The sequence below is a fragment of the Xenopus tropicalis genome, chromosome 6 (genome assembly GCF_000004195.4).
Source record: "Xenopus tropicalis strain Nigerian chromosome 6, UCB_Xtro_10.0, whole genome shotgun sequence".
Classification (NCBI taxonomy): Eukaryota; Metazoa; Chordata; class Amphibia; order Anura; family Pipidae; genus Xenopus; species Xenopus tropicalis.
In genome coordinates this window covers 69386128-69408746 of record NC_030682.2, presented here as the reverse complement: position 1 = coordinate 69408746, position 22619 = coordinate 69386128, and the positions used below count along the sequence as shown (strand labels likewise).

The following is a 22619-nucleotide window of genomic DNA, read 5'->3' as shown; positions in this document are numbered from 1 at the left end:
CAGGGTTCCACTGAACAGTTTGATTACATAATTATATGTGGGATAACGCTAGTAAAAAGTACATTCACCCCAGAAAGTCATATATTTTTGGAATATCATGTCTTTCTACTTCAAAGTACCAAGCCGCACAGCTTTCCTAAATTTGGCAATTTTGATAACATTTCCAAAAAGTACACATTTTGACAAATCCAACATGGGTAAAGAGTCCTTTCTACATCAAAGTACCAATCTGCAAAGCTTTCCTAAAGTTAGTGGTTTTTATGACATTTCAGAAAATCGCAAAAAAAGTTGCAGTTTGCCGCATTTATCTCACACAATTTCTTGCATAAAAAGGCAAATCACCACAAATAGGAACACCCAGTGTCGGACTGGGGTACCTGGGGCCCACCAGAGAATCTCACCCCAGGGGCCCACAAAATATATGGGCTCGCCAGCTGTTGCAGCCCCCACGACCCCCAAGCGTACGCAACTCCACAAACCCTATGCTATGTATATCCACAAGCAGGGCTGTCTCAACAAAATATGAGCATATTAACCGTAGATATGCCAGTCGCAGCAAAAAATGGAAAAAATAAACACATTAACTCTAGACATGCTGGCTAACATCAGTGCAGAAAATGGACAAAAAATAAATTAACCCCAGATATGCCAGTAAGATAAGTGCCGAAAATAATTAAGATTAAAAGCATTGCTTACTTGTACACAGAATTCCATTATCATCTTTTATTTCTCAGTGCGCCTCCCAAGCTCCTTGCCCTGCTCTGCAAAAAAAATAAAGATGGCTGTGGGTTCCACAGTGGAATGCACTGCCATCTTTAAACTTCTTTATCACCGGCTTGGGGGGCAGCAGTCCGGTGGGGAGGGTGGCGGGGGGGCAGCAGTCCGGTGGGGAGGGTGGCGGGGGGGCAGCAGTCCGGTGGGGAGGGTGGCGGGGGTGCAGCAGTCCGGTGGGGAGGGTGGCGGGGGGGCAGCAGTTCGGTGGGGAGGGAGGCGGGGGGCCCAGCAGTCCGGTGGGGAGGGCAGCGGGGGGGGCAGCAGTGCGGTGGGGAGGGAGGCGGGGGCCCAGCAGTTCGGTGGGGGGCCCAGCAGTGCGGTGGGGAGGGCAGCAGTCCGGTGGGGAGGGAGGCGGGGGGCCCAGCAGTCCGGTGGGGAGGGTGCCCGGAGGCCAGCAGTCTGGCGGAAAACGTGCGGGGAGAGCTAGCAGAGTAAAGGATATTTGTGTGGGTGGCCTGGGAGCAGGTTAATGGGGCTGGCAGGGGAAGGATGTGCGCAGCACAGGGCCCCGGTATCCCAGTGGGCCAGTCCAACCCTGGGAACACCAGAGGTCTACTGAACAGTTTGATGCCCAATATGCAAAGATTTACCAAAGTCTGTGGTGTGTACTGAACCCAAAATGAAAATAGCGCATATGGATTTCTCACCTGCCAACTCAGCTGTTGCATACAGAGCCCCCTGACAGCGTATTATGTGCCATAACACCCCCTAACTATACAGAGACCCCCGGAAAACCATATATTTTTGGAAAGTACACATTCTGATGAATTCAAAATAGGTAAAGTAATTTTTCTATACCAAAGTTACACATGGCAAAGCTATGCTAAAAACAGATCAGGAACACTAATACAGGGATAAAAATGCAATAAAACCACAAAAATTGTGCAAATTAGTGAAACGACAAAATAAGTCACACAGTGGTCAGAATATCTAAGCCAATAGTCACGCTGTCAAAATAAACAGTTTTTAGGGAAAAGAAACTAAAAACAAAGTGGTAAAAAAATTTTAAAAAAAAAAAAGTGTTTGTGTATACATGTTTGCACATGTGTAAAAGTTGTGTGACAGTGTGTATATGAGTGTATATAGGTGTAGATAAGTGTGCAAAATGAAAAAAAAAATGCAAAATTGTGTGGTGTATGTGTGTGTAAATATATGTAAGTGTATGTAAGTGTGTGTAAATGTGTATAAGTGTGTATAAATGCCTTACCTCATCTCGACTTAAATAACGCAAACAACATTGCGTCTAAATTAATGCAAGTATCCTTTTAGTGAATCGTGCGTTGTCGCGAAAAATAAGAAGCGATAACATTTTTAACACATGCTATAAATATTGCTCGTTTTAACGACCTTTAGTGAATCAACCCCTATGTATGTTAGGAAACATACCTAAGCCTAGTTGACCATTGAGGGTAAAGACACATGGGACAATTAGTTGCCGCAACTTATTTAAAAGACGTGCCAACCAGGGGCATTTTTGGCCCCTGAGCCGCCCGAGGCTGCTCCTCCGATGCCACCCCCCCACACTTACCTTTACAGCATCAAATGGGGTCCAGGGGGGCTAAATCACTAGTGTAGAGAGCGCAATTGCGTTCCTACGAACTAGTAGAGCCAAATTTATTTTTTCAAAACTGGAAATTTGGCTCTTAAAATTACCAGGAGTAGCTTTTTGCCACCCCTGGCAAGTTTCTCAACTTGCCGCATGGTAGCAGCCCTCCTGGCGCTGACTAATTGGCCCACTATAAAAGGAGTGATTGGTCGCAGAGATTTATATATGAACCCATAGCAGCTACTTTGTCGCATTTAGTCTAAAAGTTGCAGCTGGCTGACAAAAATCTAACCACTGATTGGTTGCTATGGCTTACTGAACAGGTGGAAATTTGCCCAGTGTATATAAATAAGCCCAACTAAAAACATGTCTTGTAGTAACCCAATGGCACGCAACTGCTTGCTGGATGATATCTTACTTTTTGTCTTTACTTTTTGTGTATTTGTCACTGAGTCTTCATGATAAGCCAGATAAAATAGAGATGGAAATTGGCGAAAGGGCTGGTTTATAACTGTCCAAGTTCTAATTTATACTGCTATTCAATTTTTTTAATGCGTTTAGGTATGCATAAAAAAAGCTCGTGAGTATGAGCCCTAACCTTAGGAAATGTGCAAAAAGCCCCATTAACACTTTTATAAACAAGTAAAACACTGATTAAACAAAAACTGTAGTTTATACACCCATATATAAAAGTTTCTACCTCACATTTGCATTATTATGCTAGCTTTAGCTTAATGAATGAGGCAATAATAAGTGAATATAATGTATAAATCTTTGTTTAAAAAAAAGTAAAGCCCCTGGTAAATCTTTAGTTTTAGCAGCAGTGCCCTCTCTTTAATGACTTCACTGGAACTTGCCCCAACTTTTTTGTGCCCCAATACAGAGATGCTTGATGGCATTGGCCACTACCTTTAGCTGTGTCACTTCTGTTTCCAACAGCCATCTTAGTTATCAGCAAGCAGCACATACACACTGGAACCTAAGCTAGGTATTGGGGTACTGTGAATTCAAGGCTGGACTGGCCCAACAGGGCATTGGGAAAAAACCTGGTGGGTCCTGCTCTTGTTGGCATTAGAGATGTAGTGCAGCTGAAGAGTAGTGCAGGGGGTGGGGCCTTGAGGCACTTCTTCCCATGAGACCCCAAATACACCAGTCTGACACTGTGTGCATGCTCAGTTGAAATTCATGCTGGCATTTAGAGACCCCAATGCTGATTTAGGTGGTGGTGCTTTGAAATGCTGGTAGTATACTGAGTTTTTGACACATACAAGTCAGAAATCTGTGTTTCAATAATGAAACATACAGATTTCTAAATCAAGTGTATTCCCAAGTATAAATAAAATATGTTTGTGATTTATATATGCATATTATGCAAAATAGAAATTGTATTTTTGTATTAGGTATTTAGATCATTAAATCTTGTTACAGAAGTGGAATTACACGGGGGTGGGCTTCAGGAGGGCTCTCTTTGGCCACAAAAAGTGGGCAAAAATGTTGGTGCTCTGCAAATCCTACCTCCCCTGTCCCCCCCAACCAAAAACATCTTTTGCTGTCCCTGTGTGCACTGTTACTCCCACCATGTAGTTTATTTATTGATGTGCAGGGGTTGGTCTATACAAAATGTTGGTTGTACCACCAGGACCCGCAAATGTAGATAAGGAAATTCATCAATAACAGTAAACTGGGAAAGCAGAGTAGCGGTACTTTAGAGATAGTATATTAATTGCCTGTCTATTCAGCATATAGAGAAGATAAAAACTCCTGTCAGAGGTGATAGTGTAGGGCAGTGCTGTCCAACTTCTACGGTGCCGAGGGCCGGAATTTCTCTAGCATACATGGTGGAGGGCCGCTAATGGAAGCCAGTTTTGACCACTCCCCTTTTTGAAACCACACCCACTTCAAACCACACCTATTTTATCACAATGGTGGTAGCACAGCAAAATCCCAAATGCTTGGTCCTTACTGTGGGGATATCAACCATCATTCATATGTGAAAGAATTATGTCATATTAAGATATACCCTTAAATTCCATATGCCTCCTCCTCCCCTGTGGATAGTAGAGCAACCCCCAGTACATAGTTACACACCTTAGGGACCATTTAATGGCTATTTCCAACTGCTAACAAAATCCCACAACAAACCCCTGCCAGGTTCACCTCCCACAAGCAGCATAGGGCAAGCAGAGTATGGCACACACAGGCAGCACTCTGCCTGTCCTATGCTGCCTGTGTGTGCCATACTCTACCTGCCCTATGCTGCCTGTGTGTGCCATACCCTCCCTGACTTATGCTGCCTGTGTATGCCATACTCTGCCTGCCCTACCCTTCCTGTGTGTGCCATACCCTCCCTGCCCTATGCTGCCTGTGTGTGCCATACTCTACCTGCCCTATGCTGGCTGTATGTGCCATACTCTGCCTACAGTACCTATATCTGAGGTGTGAAGAAGTGAACAATGGGAGTGATTACAGTCTGAGCCTGAGGTGTGAACACTGCAGGGGGTGAACAATGCAGGTATTAAAAGGTGTGAAAAACACAGGGGATTACATTTTTAAACAATACAGAGGTATTACAGCCTGAATCTGAGGTGAGAACCATGCAGGGGGCCAGTTAATCTCAGTACTGATACCATTTAATGCTTACTCAAAGGTAAGCCCTTCAAAGCAGCCAGACAGGTGGGGGGCCACACAGAGGCGGGTCGCCAGTTGGACAGCACTGGTGTAGGGTTATTTTTACACTAAACTGTTCCTTTAATTGGTTCTATAAAAAGTAAAAGCTTGTGATACTGTTGCCAAAGCACCATTTTCCCTTTGGCATTCTAGCAGTTTTATGCTGATCAAAAGTGGTGGATATCTAATAATTTTACTATTAGATTACAAAAGATAACACCATTTATTTGTAAGTGTATTTTTCTCTCACTTAAAACTAGATCTATACATCTCTTAAGATATGCCTTTTGATTCTTTGGAGACTTTCAGATATGGTTTTCTCCATTTCAGAAACTAATTAAATAGAAAAGATTTTTTTGACAACAGTGCCTGTTGGTGCAGCTACACGGAGCTGCAAATGAGAATGGATCTGCTTTTCTCTGCAAGCCTATAAAACTCAGATTGAGAGAAGAGGACAGAACACCATGTGACTGCAGCCTTAGTATCTAGCTGGAAACCTTTACATCAATAAACAACAAAGAAGGAAGGATTTTGTTCAAAAATTAATATTAAAATAACAAAGTTCCGAATTATCCTGGTATTTGGCTAAAAGTATAGATTTGGTGCATCCCTAGTTAACAGGGACTCATTAAATACTATTTTCATAATGCAGAATTTATAAGTGTAATCAACAACTGCAGCTAACTCACATTTTTCAAATCCCATTTTAATAGTTTAATGCAAACCTTGATTCTAATGGTATACATTTATTTCCAAACTTTGGATGCATTGCTTGTGTTTTCTCAGCTTTTTTATTTATCTAAACCTACTAGTGACTAGTAACTAGCATCTGGTCTTTTTTTGTACCAGAAAGTAATTATAGACAGTTACATGTGTATCAAGAAAAAAAACCACACCCCTTATACTCAGAGCGTAAGTAAATATAGGACTGTCAGATTTTGTCCATGCCTTCTGTCTCCACAACAGGCTTGGTACAAAACTGAGAGCGAAGGAAGTTTTTTTAATTCAGTGTGCCAGGCAAGTTACTACACTGACAATACATGCCAATGAGAAAAGTATATACTGTTAGGAAAACCTTTAAAGTTTTGGTATTTTTCTCTTTTGTGTAATCTTGCCTCATGTGAAAAAGTAACCTGCTTTAATGAAGCTTTTATTAACTCAGCATGCAATTATTAACTCTGGACTAATCCCATTAATTCCCATACTGCTATGTTATACATTTATGTAAGCAAAGAGATTTTACAAAAATTGTCTTCAATAAATGTAAAATGTAAGTAAAATAATAATCTCTTACAGTAACAAACCCAGTTTTAAATCTAGCAGGCAGCCTCAGCTGGCCTGGTTATTATGAACAATGGAGGTAAACTAACATATAAGACAGATTCTGTTTCATTGCACTGTGTTTTATTTTATAGAGTCACAGCAGAATTTCCCAAGAAAATGTTAAAGAATTAATTTGCCCTTTTTTAAAAAGGACTTGTGCATTCTACTGTAGAAATACTTGCTGTTTTCTGAGCCATCTGGACTCTATTCTCAGTCAAATATACATTGCAAAAGGATCAATATCAGAGACTAGTTCCATCTATGTTTTCTTGGTCTTTTTACTCTGTAACTGATAATTTGAGATGATCTGAACAATAATGACAGTGTTAATAAGCAAAAATAACAATCCAGCACACCAGATGTATAAAAATGTATTTTGGCCTTCAAATTCCAGAAAGTAAGCAGGAACCAACCATATTGCCTGAAGGAAAAGGAAAGTAAAAATAATTAAATAAATAAAAATCAATCTAAACATATGTCAGAAGAGACAGCTCAATATATGGCAATTTAATTTGGGCTAAAGCGGAAAAAAAATACATGTTTATAAAAATTTTCAAAAAAGAACTGTTGCACTCAGGGGACTTTTAAAAAAAACCTTTATTTAGATCAGTGCTGTCCAACTTCTACGGTGCCGAGGGCCGGTATTTCTCTAGCATACATGGTGGAGGGCCGCTAATGGAAGCCAGTTTTGACCACTCCCCTTTTTGAAACCACACCCACTTCAAACCACACCTATTTTATCACAATGGTGGTAGCACAGCAAAATCCCAAATGCTTGGTCCTTACTGTGGGGATATCAACCATCATTCATATGTGAAAGAATTATGTCATATTAAGATATACCCTTAAATTCCATATGCTGCCTCCTCCTCCCCTGTGGATAGCAGAGCAACCCCCAGCATATAATTACACACCTTAGGGGCCATTTAATGGCTATTTCCAACTGCTAACAAACTCCCACAACAAACCCCTGCCAGGTTCACCTCCCACAAGCAGCATAGGGCAAGCAGAGTATGGCACACACAGGCAGCACTCTGCCTGTCCTATGCTGTCTGTCTGTGCCATACTCTGCCTGTCCTACCCTGCCTGTGTGTGCCATACTCTGCCTTCCCTATGCTGCTTCTGTGTGCCATACTCTGCCTGCCCTACCCTGCCTGTGTGTGCCATACTCTGCCTGCCCTACCCTGACTGTGTGCCATACCCTGCCTGCCCTACCCTTCCTGTGTGTGCCATACCCTCCCTGACCTATGCTGCCTGTGTGTGCCATACTCTACCTGCCCTATGCTGCCTGTGTGTGCCATACCCTCCCTGACTTATGCTGCCTGTGTATGCCATACTCTGCCTGCCCTACCCTTCCTGTGTGTGCCATACCCTCCCTGCCCTATGCTGCCTGTGTGTGCCATACTCTACCTGCCCTATGCTGGCTGTATGTGCCATACTCTGCCTACAGTACCTATATCTGAGGTGTGAAGAAGTGAACAATGGGAGTGATTACAGTCTGAGCCTGAGGTGTGAACACTGCAGGGGGTGAACAATGCAGGTATTAAAAGGTGTGAAAAACACAGGGGATTACATTTTTAAACAATACAGAGGTATTACAGCCTGAATCTGAGGTGAGAACCATGCAGGGGGCCAGTTAATCTCAGTACTGATACCATTTAATGCTTACTCAAAGGTAAGCCATCAAAGCAGCCAGACAGGTGGGGGGGCCACACAGAGGGGGGCACTGATTTAGATCAACCTTTCATTGATCTAAATAAAGTTTTTTATTTTTTTTGCAAACTCCCTTGAGTGCAACAGTTCTTTTTTGATATTTTTTTTTTTTATATTTTCTGTTGGCGAGGGCTGTTTCCTCTTTTGAGGTATGTGCAGCAGTCAGAAGCCTATTCTTAAATATATTTATAAATATAAATGCCCACCTTGAATCCAATAAATAGAACATGCATATCATGTACTATGACATTCTCACAGTATCTCTCTTGCCATGGATTTATTTTACTCACTCAAGATAATTTAGTCAAGTATATAATCAAGGGTAAATTTTATCACTTGATGATTATGCCCCTTCTCTGCTACCAGACTGGCCCATGCCCCTGACACTGTATTGCAAATGTACCAATCCAACAGCACAGGTGTTCTGCGTACAGCCCCACCAGACTGTAGAATCTGGAGGTGGGCAAAGGTTACTATTTTGGTGGAAACATTTTTCATCGGGCAGCACCCCCACCAAAATCTGCTGCCCTGTGTACAATCGATTAAAAGCTTATGGAGAAAATACAGTTCTGTATAAAATAAGGAAGCACCCTAGTTTAGTATGCTTTATAGCACTTTAAATAATTACACACTTAGGGACTGTATAATGATTAATTCCAAATGCTAACAAACTCCCAGAACAAACCCCTGCCAGGTTCACCTCCAACAGGCAGCGTAGGACAGGCAGAGTATGCCATACAAAGGCAGGGTAGGGCAGCCAGAGTAAGGCACACACATACAGGGCAGAGCAGGCAGAATATGGCACACACTGGCAGCACATGGCACACATAGGCAGGCAGAGTATGGCACACAGGCAGCATAGGGCAAGCAGAGTATGGCACACAGGCAGGGTAGGGCAGGCTGAGCAAGGCACACACAGACAGCATAGGACAGGCAGAGTATGGCACACATAGGCAGCATAGGGCAGGCATTGTACTGCCTGTGTGTGCTTTACTCTGCCTGCCCTATGCTGCCTGTGTGTGCCATGCTCTGCCTGTCCTATGCTGCTTGTGTGTGCCATACTCTGCCTGTCATATGCTGCCTGTGTGTGCCATACTCTGCCTGCCCTATGCTGCCTATGTGTACTATACTCTGCCTTCCCTACCATGCCTGTGTGTGCCATACTGTGCCTGTCATATGCTGCCTGTGTGTGCCATACTCTGCCTGCCCTATGCTGCCTGTGTGTGCCATACTCTGCATGTCATATGCTGCATGTATGTACCATACTCTGCCTGTCATATGCTGCCTGTATGTTCCATGCTCTGCCTGCCCTATGCTGCCTATGTGTGCCATACTCAGGAGGAAGCCAGAAGTGGTGAAACGCATCAGCGGTGAGAGAGGATGCGGAGAGGAGCACTATACAGGGCAGGACTGCTGAACCCAGGAACAACACTGCAGGTCGTGAACAGGGGAAAAAAAATAGCAGCCACCTGATCCATACCAGTGACTCCTGACATGAGCATCCAATACTCTGTTTTAAGTGAACAGAAGGGGAAGGGAAACTGAAAAGTCGTGGAATTAACCTAAAGTTGCTAAAGTTGGAAATTTACCTATGTGAAGTGGTTCCTAACACTGCCTGAAATTAAGGTGGGAAAGCAGAGAGTCGTGAGCTACAAGCAAACCAATTGGATGCCATATAAACCCAAGGGGGTCTGTAAGTAGATTGGCAATCGGAAAGGGATATCACAACTGGGCACAAAAGGGTGATATAAGTAAAAGTCATCACTGGTGTTAAAAAGCACATGAGAGTGCACATTGTGAAGCAATAACAGTTTTAGACTATATATTTTTTTTTTTTTCTTCATAAGACCTCATTGCTAAGTCTAAAGCAAAAGAGGGCACTTTGGAGTATTTTATTGAACTGTATTTGGCCTTGGACACAAGGTATCTGAAGTGAGGGGAATACACTGAAAATTGCATTTATTTATATTTGTAAATATGCTATGCTGCCTGTGTGTGCCATACTCTGCCTGTCATATGCTGCCTGTGTGTGCCATACTCTGCCTGCCCTATGCTGCCTGTGTGTGCCATACTCTGCCTGCCCTATGCTGCCTGTGTGTGCCATACTCTGCCTGTCATATGCTGCCTGTGTGCCATACTCTGCATGCCCTATGCTGCCTATGTGTACTATACTCTGCCTTCCCTACCCTGCCTGTGTGTGCCATACTCTGCCTGTCATATGCCGCCTGTATGTTCCATACTCTGCCTGTCATATGCTGCCTGTGTGTGCCATACTCTGCCTGCCCTATGCTGCCTATGTGCAATACTCTGCCTGTGTGTGCCATACTCTGCCTGTCATATGCTGCCTGTATGTGCAATACTCTGCCTGCGTGTGCCATACTCAGGAGGAAGCCGGAAGTGGTGAAACGCGTCAGCGGTGAGGAGCACTATACAGGGCAGGACTGCTGAACCCAGGAACGACACTGCAGGTCGTGAACAGGGAAAGAAAAAGGAGCAGCCACCTGATCCATACCAGTGACTCCTGACACGCGCATCCTATACTCTGTTTTAAGTGCACAGAAGGGGAAGGGAAACTGAAAAGTCGTGGAATTAACCTAAAGTTGCTAAAGTTGGAAATTTACCTATGTGAAGTGGTTCCTAATACTGCCTGAAATTAATGAAAGCAGAGGGTCGTGAACTACAAGCGAACCAATTGGATGTCATATAAACCCAAGGGGGTCTGTAAGTAGATTGGTAATTGGAAAGGGATATCACAACTGGGCACAAAAGGGTGATATAAGTAAAAGTCATCACTGGTGTTAAAAAGCACATGAGAGTGCACATTGTGAAGCAATAACAGTTTTACACTATATATTTTTTTTTTTTCCTCATAAGACCTCATCACTAAGTCTAAAGCAGAAGAGGGCACTTTGGAGTATTTTATTGAACTGTATTTGGCCTTGGACACGAGGTATCTGAAGTGAGGGGCATACACTGAAAATTGCACTTATTTATATTTGTAAATATGCTATGCTGCCTGTGTGTGCCATACTCTGCCTGTCATATGCTGCCTGTGTGTGCAATACTCTGCCTGCCCTATGCTGCCTCTGTGTGCCATACTCAGGAGGAAGCCGGAAGTGGTGAAACGCATCAGCGGTGAGAGAGGACGCGGAGAGGAGCACTATACAGGGCAGGACTGCTGAACCCAGGAACAACACTGCAGGTCGTGAACAGGGAAATAAAAAGAAGCAGCCACCTGATCCATACCAATGACTCCTGACACGCGCATCCTATACTCTGTTTTAAGTGCACAGAAGGAGAAGGGAAACTGAAAATCGTGGAATTAACCTAAAGTTGCTAAAGTTGGAAATTTACCTATGTGAAGTGGTTCCTAACACTGCCTGAAATTAAGAGGTGGGAAAGCAGAGAGTCGTGAGCTACAAGCAAACTAATTGGATGCCATATAAACCCAAGGGGTCTGTAAGTAGATTGGCAATCGGAAAGGGATATCACAACTGGGCACAAAATGGTGATATAAGTAAAAGTCATTACTGCTGTTAAAAAGCACACAAGAGTGCACATTGTGAAGCAATAACAGTTTAACACTATATATATTTTTTTTTTCCTCATAAGACCTCATCGCTAAGTCTAAAGCAGAAGAGGGCACTTTGGAGTATTTTATTGAACTTTATTTAAGTATAAAGCAACTGGACTTGCTAAGTAATCATTGAGAACTTTCATTACTCATCTGAGCAGTTCAACTGACTGGTATGGGAAGTCCTCAGCATATAAACTCTTCCACTAATCCAATCACAATGGCACATTGTAACTCTTCAGAGAGGTGACACCTGAAACTCACAAAGGTGTGAATGCTGTGGGGTCACTTTGGTGGATTACCAAAATATCATGAAACTCATAGATACAGGTGTTACTTGCGAGAGTTGCATGAATGGATGTGTGAAAAGTTTTAAAACTGCAGAGGTACAGATGTTAAAACAGCACTGTATGTAGCAAGCAGATGGTGTTGAAGGCCCCCACCTCCGTTCCTCCACCTTAACTTAAAGGCTACATGTGGCTTATAATACAGAGTTTGCACTATTTTGAACAGACACAAACAGTGAAGGTTTCGGTTAAAAAAAAAAAAGGTTAAGGTTCATGTGCAGACATATTTTCATTTCACTCAGAAGCAGGAAAATGGGCAAGTGGGGTAGAATGGAGGCCCCACTGACTATGGTTGTGAGATGATGGGAGATTAACAACAATGGCTGGAAAGGGTTGAATATCCCTATAGTAAGTTGTGCCTTGCTATCTCAAGCTGTTGACCCACTGCTCCCAGATTCACTTAACAGGTTGTGTTTTAACAAAAATGTAGAGGGCCACAAGTTCAATAACCTTTAACCAATTAGTATACAGTTCACTTCCCATAATGTCTCCACAACTAAAGCAGTTAAGAGGGCATATGATATGCTCAACTGCAACTGAACTTATTTGGAAGGTGATACAGGGCATCTTTTTAACTTTCATACCGTACTTAAAATCCACTAAAAAGTCACCCGTTTAATGATGGCCTATGATTTCTAACTTCCACTGTAATGAAAATTTTCAGATAAATACTTCAATCCTTAACACAATGGCATACAGGGATAATTCAGGGAAATGCCATTAAGTCTTTCAGAAAATTCTGTGGCAGCACCTGGTACACAAATGGTTTAAGAATAAAAACAAACATTCATTATTACTTTAAAACATACACAAAAATACATAAAAAGTTTTTTTTCTACAAGTGAATGAATCTGGGCTGTCCACTAGGCACCAAACATTTTTACACATGAGCCACATTGAGATGTAAAAAGTGTTAGTGAGCAACGCGAGCATTACAAAAGGTCTTTGGGGATGCCAATAAGGACTGTGATTGGTTATTAGGTAGTCCCATGTGGACTGCAAGCCTATTGGAGACTCTGCTTGGAGTACAACTGTGTCTCTGTGCTTCCAAAACTTGCCTCCAAGCCAAAAATCTAAAAATTGGCACCTACTTTAAAGGCCACCGAGAGCAACGTCAAAGGGGTGGTGAGTAACATGTTGCTCACGAGCCAGTGTTTGGGGATGACTGGCCTAGAACAATAGTGTTGTAAGACACATAACATTTTTGCAAGAACCTATGTTAAGCAAAATATTAATGTAACATAATTTTACCTGGCTGAAGAACCACAATATTATAAGGCATATCCCATTGGTCATGGACATCTTCAGCCCAGGCATCACCAGAGGTAGCAGACAGAGATACCAGAGAAAATACTACAAGAGAATGGACAATTATAAAGCATCAGAAAAAGTAATGTTCTGTGTACATAATAATCTATGTCCTGATACTTTACTTAAAACACTATGGGGAAGATTTATGATATTTGTTGTTTGGCAAATTTATAGAGGAAAAGGCAAGTGACTTCCTGAATTCACTTCCATTTTCTGAAACATATTACGTTGGTTGATTCCCAAATCTTTTTTTTTCCAGTATTCCCAAATTTGTCAACCTGTACATCACTACTTAATTCAGTTTAAGATCATTGTAGGATGCAGCCCTATTTCACCTTCTTCTTTCCCCACACTGCTTGATATATTGTTAACTATGCAGTATCTGCGTTTACAGGTTTATGGTTATACTACAAAAAACAAACACATTGCCAAGCAACACATCTTCCCAAATCGCATTATCACTGGTAGAAAAAGGGTTAAAGGGCCCATTTTCCCCATAAATTATCAGGAAGCATTGTGGTTTGTTTAGGGCAGTGCTGTCCAGCTTCTGTGGTGGAGGGCCGATAATGGAAGACAGTTTTAACCACTCCCCTTTTTTAAACCACACCCACTTGAAACCACACCCGTGTTATCACATGACCATACCCATATTAATGGTGGTAGTACAGCAAAAACCTGCCATACTCTGCCTGCTCTATGTTGCCTGTGTGTGCCATACTCAGCCTGCCATACCCTGCCTGTGTGTTGCATACTCTGCCTGCCCTATGCTGCCTCTGTGGGCCACACTCTGCCTGCCCTATGCTGGCTGTGTGCTGGAACTGCTCCTACAGTCTGCACAATAACTATATATTAAAAAAAAATTTAATTGCAGTACCACCTCAGTATATGTTCTTTTTGTAGTGTGCAGGGTTTATTTGTGGGTTTCTGAGGTGTGAACAGGTGAACAATGTGGGTGATTACAGTCTGAGTCTGAACAATGCAGAGGGTGAACACTGTAGGGATTAAAAAGTGTGAACTACACAGGGGGATTACAGCCTGAATCTGAGGTGAGAACCATGTAGGTGGCCAGGTAATCACAGTACTGATACCATTTAAAGCTTACACAAAGGTAAACCATCAAAGCAGCCAGGTGGGGGGGGGCCATACAGAGGGGGGTTGCGGGCCGCCAGTTGGTCAGCACTGGTCTAGGGAATACCTGTGCTTCAATGTGGGTTTTGCAGGTTTTAAGAAGACCCAAGCAGTTGGCCCTAGCATGAGTGTTAATTACAACCTAATTAAGCTAGATAACATGTCATGCCCTTTTTCTGGTCTTTGTAAAAAGAAAATGGAAAATAAATACTTATTCAGCTTGTAACATTTCAGGCAAAATATAAAATGAAGGCACAGACAACTCACTTACCTGAGAGGTGCATACTTTGTTGAAGCTTACAAAAATTGCAGTGTGGAGGAAGCAGCAGAAAGGGAGGTCTTTGAAGTAGGCTAGAGACACCACAAAAAGTAAGACAAGTTGAGGAAAAAATGCTGCAAGGCCCAAGATAAAGCTGTTATTATTCTCAGCAGTCAAATAAAGCATGTAGAAATATGGAGAGAAATTGTGCCGTATATCCCTCCTAGTCAGATGGTAGAGGTAGGTGTTTTCAAGAAATTCCCAACCATATCTGTATGGGGAAAAAGGTAATGGTCACTGCATTGTACAATTAATTTTAAATGGCTTTAAACTAGGACTAGGCAGAAGGGGCACCTGCCTAGGGTGCAAGGATGGGGGGGTGCCAGGCAGGTACCAATCCTGCCTACCTCTAGTCCATGCTCCCTTGCCCCCAACACTTGTCATTGCATAACAGAGACAATTCCCCCCCCCCCCCCGTGCACATATGTTGGGGGGAGGGTACAGGGACAAGGTGGTCGACTGGGTTGCCTAGGGCACCAAGCCCAACATACATGAGCAGTGCAAAGGATTTAATATACAAAACTCTCATCCATTTACTGTTTACTGGGTAAATTACATACTAAATCATTTTTATGACCATTACTGAGGATGCTATAAGCTGAACTCTGAACCTGTGCTGCACATAGGAATTATACAAACTGGGTAAATTACATACTAAATACTATGGGTTCTTCTATTAGCTCCATGAAGGATGCTATATACTAAAAAGTACTTGATGTACTTAGGATGTAAAAAACGTTATTCCTTGAGTTGTACTAATAATGGTATGCAGGGCCACCAGGGCACAGAGCAGGGGCAGTTAGGTGAGAAGGGGTTAAAATTAGGGCAAACCCCACTGACCCCCAATAAACTGACTGAATTATTAGCACATTAATCAACAGAACTCTTTATATGAGCTGCTTATTAAAGAGTAACATCAGCTGTTTATATTGCAGACACAGGGGGCATGGCCAATATTTTGGTACAGGTATGGGACCCATTATCCAGAATGCACGGGACCTGGGGTTTTCCAGATAAGGGATCTTTCCATAATTCGGATCTCCTACTTAAAGTCTGCTAAAAACATTATTTAAACAGTAATTTTAACCCAATAGGATTGTTTTGCCTCCAATAAGGATTAATTATATCTTAGTTGGAATCAAGTACAAGGTACTGTTTTATAATTACAGAGAAAAAATGGGAATTATTTGATTAAAATGGAGTCTATGGGAGATGGCCTTTCAGTAATTCGGAACTTTCTGGATAATGGGTTTCCGGATAAGGGGTCCGATACCTGTACTGCGCTCTTGTGTTGATGGGGGCCCTATATAAATAACTTGTGCGGGGCCCCAAAGTTATATATATATATATATATATATATATATATATATATAATTCCCAGTACATTTTTCATATAGTAAATGTACTGAAGTGTGAAAGTTATAATGCCAGAGCAACCTACCTGTAGTAAAAAAAAAGTGTCAGCAAAGCAAAAGTCACACCTGACACAGTTACAAATAGTAGAATGTCACGAGAAAGTAGTCTCTGCAATAGATTCCTAAATATTCTGATATATTTTAAATTTGAGACAACTCTTTTTCCTTCTTGGCTCCCATAAAAATCTTCTTTTTGGAAGAACAAAGCAATAGGGAGGATGTATGTTATTGGGTAAATCTTCATATGAACAGAGAGTCCATAGATCAAAGCTCCTTTTATAAGCCTTCGCTTTTGCACATAATACAATACAGAAAGCACAAGCACAGCTAAAACTGATTCAGCATTTCCTCTACTGGATACAACCATAGGCAGAGGGTTAAAGAGCCAAATTGCACAGTATAGGCTAGCAGAGTCTTTAATTCCCCTATCCACAAGGATTCTGTGGATCAGGTATGCTGCTAAAAGGTCACAGCAAACAAATAACATCTTGCCATAGAGCTCTGTGACATAGATGTTTGGTGTAAGGATCCAGGCCAACAATGGAGTGTAACGATATGTCGCTCTCTTATATGGTGAGACCCCCTAAGAAAAAAAAGAAGGAATGTTGCAATCTCTGGGTGATTTTCAGGTATTTTATCATCAAATTTGCAGACATGGTTGTATTTCAGCCATACTTTTATTCAATTTAATTACTATTGCAGTTACAAGATAATAATCATGCATATAACACAACACAAGAACAAAACGACTGTGCGTCATCACACTGTCTTAGCGCTGGCCAATAATGCTTTATAACCAGAAGATTTGATCACACTGAAATTGTGACAAAGTATGAAATTCTTGGAGAATATGGGGTTATCAAAAGCTATGGTAGTAACCAACTTTAATCTGCATAAATAAATAATTACCTAAAACTGCAATAATGGCAATTGTCACTTGCAACTGAAAATTTAGTTTGTAAATGTTCCCACTCATATCAGGCATTTTGGATAAAAACACATGTTTTAGAATAGGACTCAATGATGAATATATACAGTAACTGTTACCTGAGTGAGGTATTCGGCTGCATCTGTGAAAACATGATAGTCAACATCAGTATATTTCACCAGCATAGTCTGATCTTGGTATACTCCAAATAGCACAAGAGCACTTCTTAAGAAGAACGCAGTGGGAAACATAAACTGATGCTGTAAAAAAATCTTTAATATGCCAGCTTGCTTCATCATCTTACTTTAGCAGATAACAGATCGTTCTGGTATATTCTTAGGTAGAAACATGGAAAGTTGTAAATTCATTTGAGCAGCATATTGACCAGCCTTTTTGACTAAACTGCCATTAAATTTGATTCACAAACTGTATTCAGTTTCATTGGTCCACAAGTCTTCTGAAAATAAGCGATGCCTATAAAAAACACAGTCAAACAACCAATTAAATATTTCAGTGTTTTTATTGAATATTGGCATAATTTAGAAAAATATCTTTAATGCATTGCTTGCTTTGCCACTTTGACCTTTCCTAGCAGCATGTTGCCAAATATACTGTAGCTTACAGTTAACAATAAAAAGTAAAACCTGCACCACTGACATGTATGTCAGCACCATAGATTTTATGTTCTTTGGGCATGTAGGGGGTAAAATCACTCCTTATTTAAAGGGGTAAAGGGACCATTTTCCAAACAATTTTAGTGGTTTGAACTTCAGGGCCTAACGAAGCTGAGTTTGCGCCCACTTGTACAAACAAGGGAGGGCAGTAAACCAACTTCTGGGGGTGGGGGGGGTCTACGTTTCCAAAAATTGTAAAAAAAAAAAAATGTTTAGAGTAAAAACATTGAGTAACTATCTCTTTAAAATACAATATTATTTGTTTGATTTTCAATACATATAGCCATACATGGCACATTACTAGAAAATTTGTGCTACACATGCTACACATATTCACAGTACAAATTATTTAAAATACAAAATATTGGAGCCAGTAAAAGATGACCATTTCTACAGATGTGATTTCTACCCAAAGAATGGGTAAAGAAAAAAAAAACAATTTTGCCATGATTTATCACTGAGATAAGCCTTTTTTAAGATGACCATAGCTGACATTTTGGCAACTCATGACCAAGTCAGCAACTAACTGACCTATATTAAACATCCCAGTACAACAGTTTTTCAAGCAATAACTTAGTCAGTTACTGATCTGGTGTGTCAGAAAATCTATTTGGGGCTATATAGTACTTATCAAAGGGTGAAGTGATAGCCCATCAAATATTGTTATACCGCAAAATGAGTGTGGTACCTGCATATCTGTAGTTACTGATTAGTGTCTCTAGGAAGTTTCAGGTAGCATAATAAAGTATGTAAGTTAGGCTTCTCATATGACACTAGGAACTTGCATTCTGGGTAATTTTGCAGCAAAAATTATTTATTATGAGTCAATAACCAGACTATATGTTATAATCAGTAATCTGGTGAAGTGCTACATATGAAAGGACAGCTTGCTGGGTTTCATACATAAATGCTTACTCAAAGACAAAGCGAAACCAATGTTTAGAGCAGTCTCACATTAATTAGTAGTGTCCATGTGATTCAGCGGTGAAATCACCTGCACAGTTATTTGCCGCCTAAGTTTATATTAAATAAGACCTATTAAACACCAGTTTGCACATTAGTGATGATTGTCACATCACAGGTTCACCTATGCTGTACTAACAGTCCATGTGTGTAAAATGTGGCTCATTTTTTTTTTAACAATGGTTTACTTATTAATGCAGTGGATTACATTATCCAAAAACCAAAACAGGCATAACTTATTAATAATAATCATTACCAAGATTTTTGCATCCTGGGTTTACAAACTGGAATCTGTAATTGTGTGTCACGTAACCAATACATAAGCTTGTTTACATCATATAATCATGGTAATTTAAATGATGCAGGGTTATAACTAGTTTGTGGAATTAGGAAGATAATAACCAGTTTTCGAAATGAATGACCACATGTGAAAAAAGCGAATGGTAACATCTTTAAAATTACTGTCATTACTGGATCATAATCTCCCTGACTGCACAAAGTTTTATGATATCAATGACAAGGGTTCAATGTTTTATTGGAGATCTTAAGGGTTATTTTTCACCTCTTGCACAAGTACAAGTTGCTAGAGTGGGTCCCTTGGTGCTTATTTGAGAAGGCACTTGTGTTTCCCTGCATGCTGTGATGAGGGCAGATGGTAAAGAAAGTCACAGATGTGGGCTACGTGATCTTACACTCCTATCTTGTATGATGTGCAAGGTAGGGGCAAGTAAGAGGTGAGAGGGGGGAATGCCTATGTGTCACCCCCTGCCCACTCCATATGACTTGACCATGGCCTTATGCAATCTGCGCTCCTGGCTGATCACTTTGTACTCTGCGTGTCACCGTAAAAAAGCCCTATTGAGTATGACATCTCCTATCCAGAGACGGATTTTCTGGGAAAAAGGAATTATGATGAGTTGAATGATCAAGAAGTGGATAACCAAAATATAGTGTAAAGCTGTAGACAGTCTAATTCAGTCTAGAAGGATGGAACTGGAATATTTAATCGCTATGTTTATGAAAACCATTAGATGTTAAGACAATTTAGGGCTCCTTTACTAACACGGGACTTTTTAGGGTCTAAAGTTAGTCACACAAGTGACTTATTAATAGCAAGCCAGTGTCAGGCAGGCAGTTACCAGATCTTGGATATGGTGGCCATTTTTGGACAAATGTGTCCTGCAAAATAACATAGGTTGTACCTCGGTTCTGCCTCAATTTTAAAGTCCAGTATTACACTAATCTTCACTCACACCTTCGCCCTCCTCCCTCAGTCATCTGACATCCTCTCTCAGTGATCAGCTGTCCTCTGTTGTACCTGTTTTCGGTAAAATTCCTGTTAGGGAAAGGACCCACGGAGCGGTTCAGTTGCCCGCAAGAATCTCTGCTATCGTGGGCAGCTAATCGCTCTGAAATGGCTTTTCACTGGCAATAACACAAGTTGCTGCAGGAGGAAACTTTGCGCAACTTCAGAATACAGAAGCAATGTGAAGGGCCTGCGACTTTTATCATTGCCAGCGGTTAGTCTTAACCACTTTGCAGGTCCTTGCCCTAAAACAAGCGAATGCAACCTCAGAATATAATTAAACCTTATTTAAAGCAACAACAATATTAAATGTCCCGGTCCCTTTTTTATTTTATTCACGTTTCTTAAGAGTCATTTATCTTTTATTTGGCGCAGTTTGTCATTATGTGCTTCCGAATATCATTTCCTATATGTGCCAAATGAAACTTCCTATATATGCAAATAAACATTAACAAGTATGACCAAATTAATTTATTTGCATTTAATTGCATGGGACTAAATGCATTTCGCGTGGGGGCTTTATTTTAATAAAGGAGAAAGCCCTAATTACATTTCAACTGTTAAAATCAAGATTTTATGGAAACGCTAACACATTGCAGACAAAGAAGGAATGAAGGAGGAAAGTGGATAACTGAGGAGGCTGAAGATTGAGGGGAGATAAATGAGCGAGAATGAATGAGAAAGTATACGGGTTGACTGAAGGGAGATGTGGGAGAACTGAGGGAGAAGGACGAAAGTGCGAGCGTATTTTCCTACGGCAATAGACTTTGAATGTAAGGGAGAGCGGAAGTACAACGAGCATTTTCTGCGAATGAATAAACCAGTGCGCTACAACGTCGCAGGACTGAGTACCAAGAGTTTGAATGGCGCACTTGCATTTCTAGTGAAGCCTGAAACGAGTTTACGGTGTACAACGTCCATTTAAGACATCCGTATACCAAAGTGCGGCATCCTTCTCTCTCCCCGTATTGTTTAGAAATCCTTATAGCACCTTCCCACTACTAGTAACAGTTATACGATCTCCTCTTACTTTGTGCTAACAGGTCCCAACTTCCTCTTTCATCCTCCTCCCAGACATTTTAGTTATGCGATCTCCTCTTACTACTTTTTTCCTGACAGATAAACCAGATTCCTCATTCTACAGCCCATAATAAAGATGGAGGGCAGCCGAGGCATGACATAGCTAGAGGGGCCAGTGATGACGTAGCAATGAGGAAGGCCGAATGATGACATCACTGGTAGGCGGCTCAATGGGGAAGATGAGACCTGCCAGGCAAAAGTAAGAAGGCGAACGAATGGGGCAAGTGGGACATGTCAGCACAAAGCAAGAGAATATCGCATAACTGTTACCAGCATTGGGAAGGCGCTATAAGGATTTCTTAGCAATCCTGAGATTTTAGCGAGAGGAGAGAGCAGGACGCACTTTACCTTTTCAGACAGATGTCCTAAAATGCTCACCGTACACTGCAGGAGGCAAAGGGCGTGACGCTTTCCGGGGTGACAGACCAGGAGCACGGGTTCGGTGTGGGTGCTACAAGAAAAGAAGCAGAACGTGAAAGGTGGGAAGTGGACGAGCCCCAGTGTAGGGCAGGGAGGAAGAGGAGGATCAGAGTGATAGTGGGGAGAGGAAGGTGTCAGCAAGTCATCTCGGTGAGTCAGTGAGGGGAGCAGTCGCTGTACGTGTGCGTGTCTTCCCCCATTTGTGGAATTGTAAGAACAGCAGGAGCGTCTCCTACCCAGTAACCCACACAGACGGCTGGCGCAATGGCTTACTATCAACAGCAGAACCGTCCCCCAGGCAACACCATGCCTGACCAGTCCTTTTTATGGAACGTCTTCCAGAGGTAAGAGTTGCCTGTTACTGGGAAAGGTCTGACAGTTGTCGATCAGCAAACATCCTGTAAACTGTAGTTCCCCAACATCTGGAGGGAGAGGGCCAAAGGCCTGCCAACTTTGCTATTCCAGCTACTTTACTATTTTCTGTTGGTGTTCACCTGCGTTTAGGTCAAATTACCCTTATTGCATTTATAATTTTATGTTACCTTACTTAACATAACTTGAAAGAAGTGTTTACTATATTTATGCTTACATGTACAATACATTGCTTGTCAGTTTAGAGGTTCTAATTATATTATACTTCACTTACGGGATCTGTTTTAGAAAAAAATGAAAATCCACTTTCATTTCTTTTCATGCCATCTTGGGACATTGCTGAAGTATCGGAGTGGTCACACCTATGAAATGAAGCATTTTTGTCTGAAATCATAACATACATGTTAGTGATTTGTGCTTCATAGTTCATGGTGTGTTCATTTTCCAGTCGGTTATCTTTTAGTGGCATACATGACATTTTGCCATCACTCCTTCCAGGTATCCACTCCTAAAACCCCAAAAGGAACAAAGAGAAAAGATTGTCCTGAAATAAATTATTTTGTGACATTTATTACAGAACCAAATAAGTTCTGACCAAACACTGTGGTTATTAGTTGGGATTGTGTGTGAACTGTTTTTACAAATGTTAACCATGTAAACTAGTTACTTTGGTTTGCTTACACCAGTGCTGAGTGCTGAAAATTGGCAGTCCTGCTATATGGATTATATAAGGTCAGTGACATTTAACTTTTTATAGAA

The 22619-nt window shown here is 41.4% G+C and overlaps 2 protein-coding genes across 5 annotated transcripts in view; one reads left to right on the top strand and one right to left on the bottom strand.

Moving 5' to 3' along the window:
- Window positions 1-6369: 6369 nt before the first annotated feature.
- pigm (phosphatidylinositol glycan anchor biosynthesis class M) lies at window positions 6370-21561 on the bottom strand. Of its 3 annotated transcripts, none has more exons than XM_031903325.1 (6): window positions 21019-21515; window positions 17165-17519; window positions 16144-16700; window positions 14655-14913; window positions 13196-13297; window positions 6370-6731 (listed from the first exon to the last, which is right to left on the bottom strand). In XM_031903325.1, the coding sequence occupies exons 2-6, from the start codon at window positions 17342-17344 to the stop codon at window positions 6570-6572; spliced, it is 1260 nt and encodes a 419-aa protein (XP_031759185.1). In that variant the 5' UTR covers window positions 17345-17519; window positions 21019-21515; the 3' UTR covers window positions 6370-6569. The 3 variants fall into 3 exon arrangements, with proteins under 3 accessions (XP_031759185.1, XP_031759186.1, NP_001008120.1); XM_031903326.1 differs by having other exon boundaries at window positions 14655-14734; window positions 21019-21196; NM_001008119.1 differs by having other exon boundaries at window positions 6375-6731; window positions 21447-21561.
- pdcd6 (programmed cell death 6) overlaps window positions 21300-22619 on the top strand; it is a 35021-nt gene continuing 33701 nt past the window's right edge. The window contains exon 1 of one of the 2 annotated variants that reach the window (XM_012964564.3): window positions 21300-21832. In XM_012964564.3, the coding sequence (XP_012820018.1) occupies window positions 21753-21832 (80 nt within the window). In that variant the 5' untranslated portion in view covers window positions 21300-21752. The remainder of the gene's footprint in view (window positions 21833-22619) is intronic. The other variant, NM_001008003.1, reaches the window with a different exon arrangement.

Excerpts from the sequence above, each read along its gene's own strand:
- pigm (NM_001008119.1), bottom strand. The coding sequence starts at position 17,344 with ATGATGAAGCAAGCTGGCATATTAAAGATTTTTTTACAGCATCAGTTT. Across the intron at positions 14,914-16,143 it reads ACACTTTTTTTTTACTACAG|ATATGGTTGGGAATTTCTTG; the intron begins GTAGGTTGCTCT and ends TTCCCCATACAG. Across the intron at positions 13,298-14,654 it reads ACAAAGTATGCACCTCTCAG|TATTTTCTCTGGTATCTCTG; the intron begins GTAAGTGAGTTG and ends ATTCTCTTGTAG.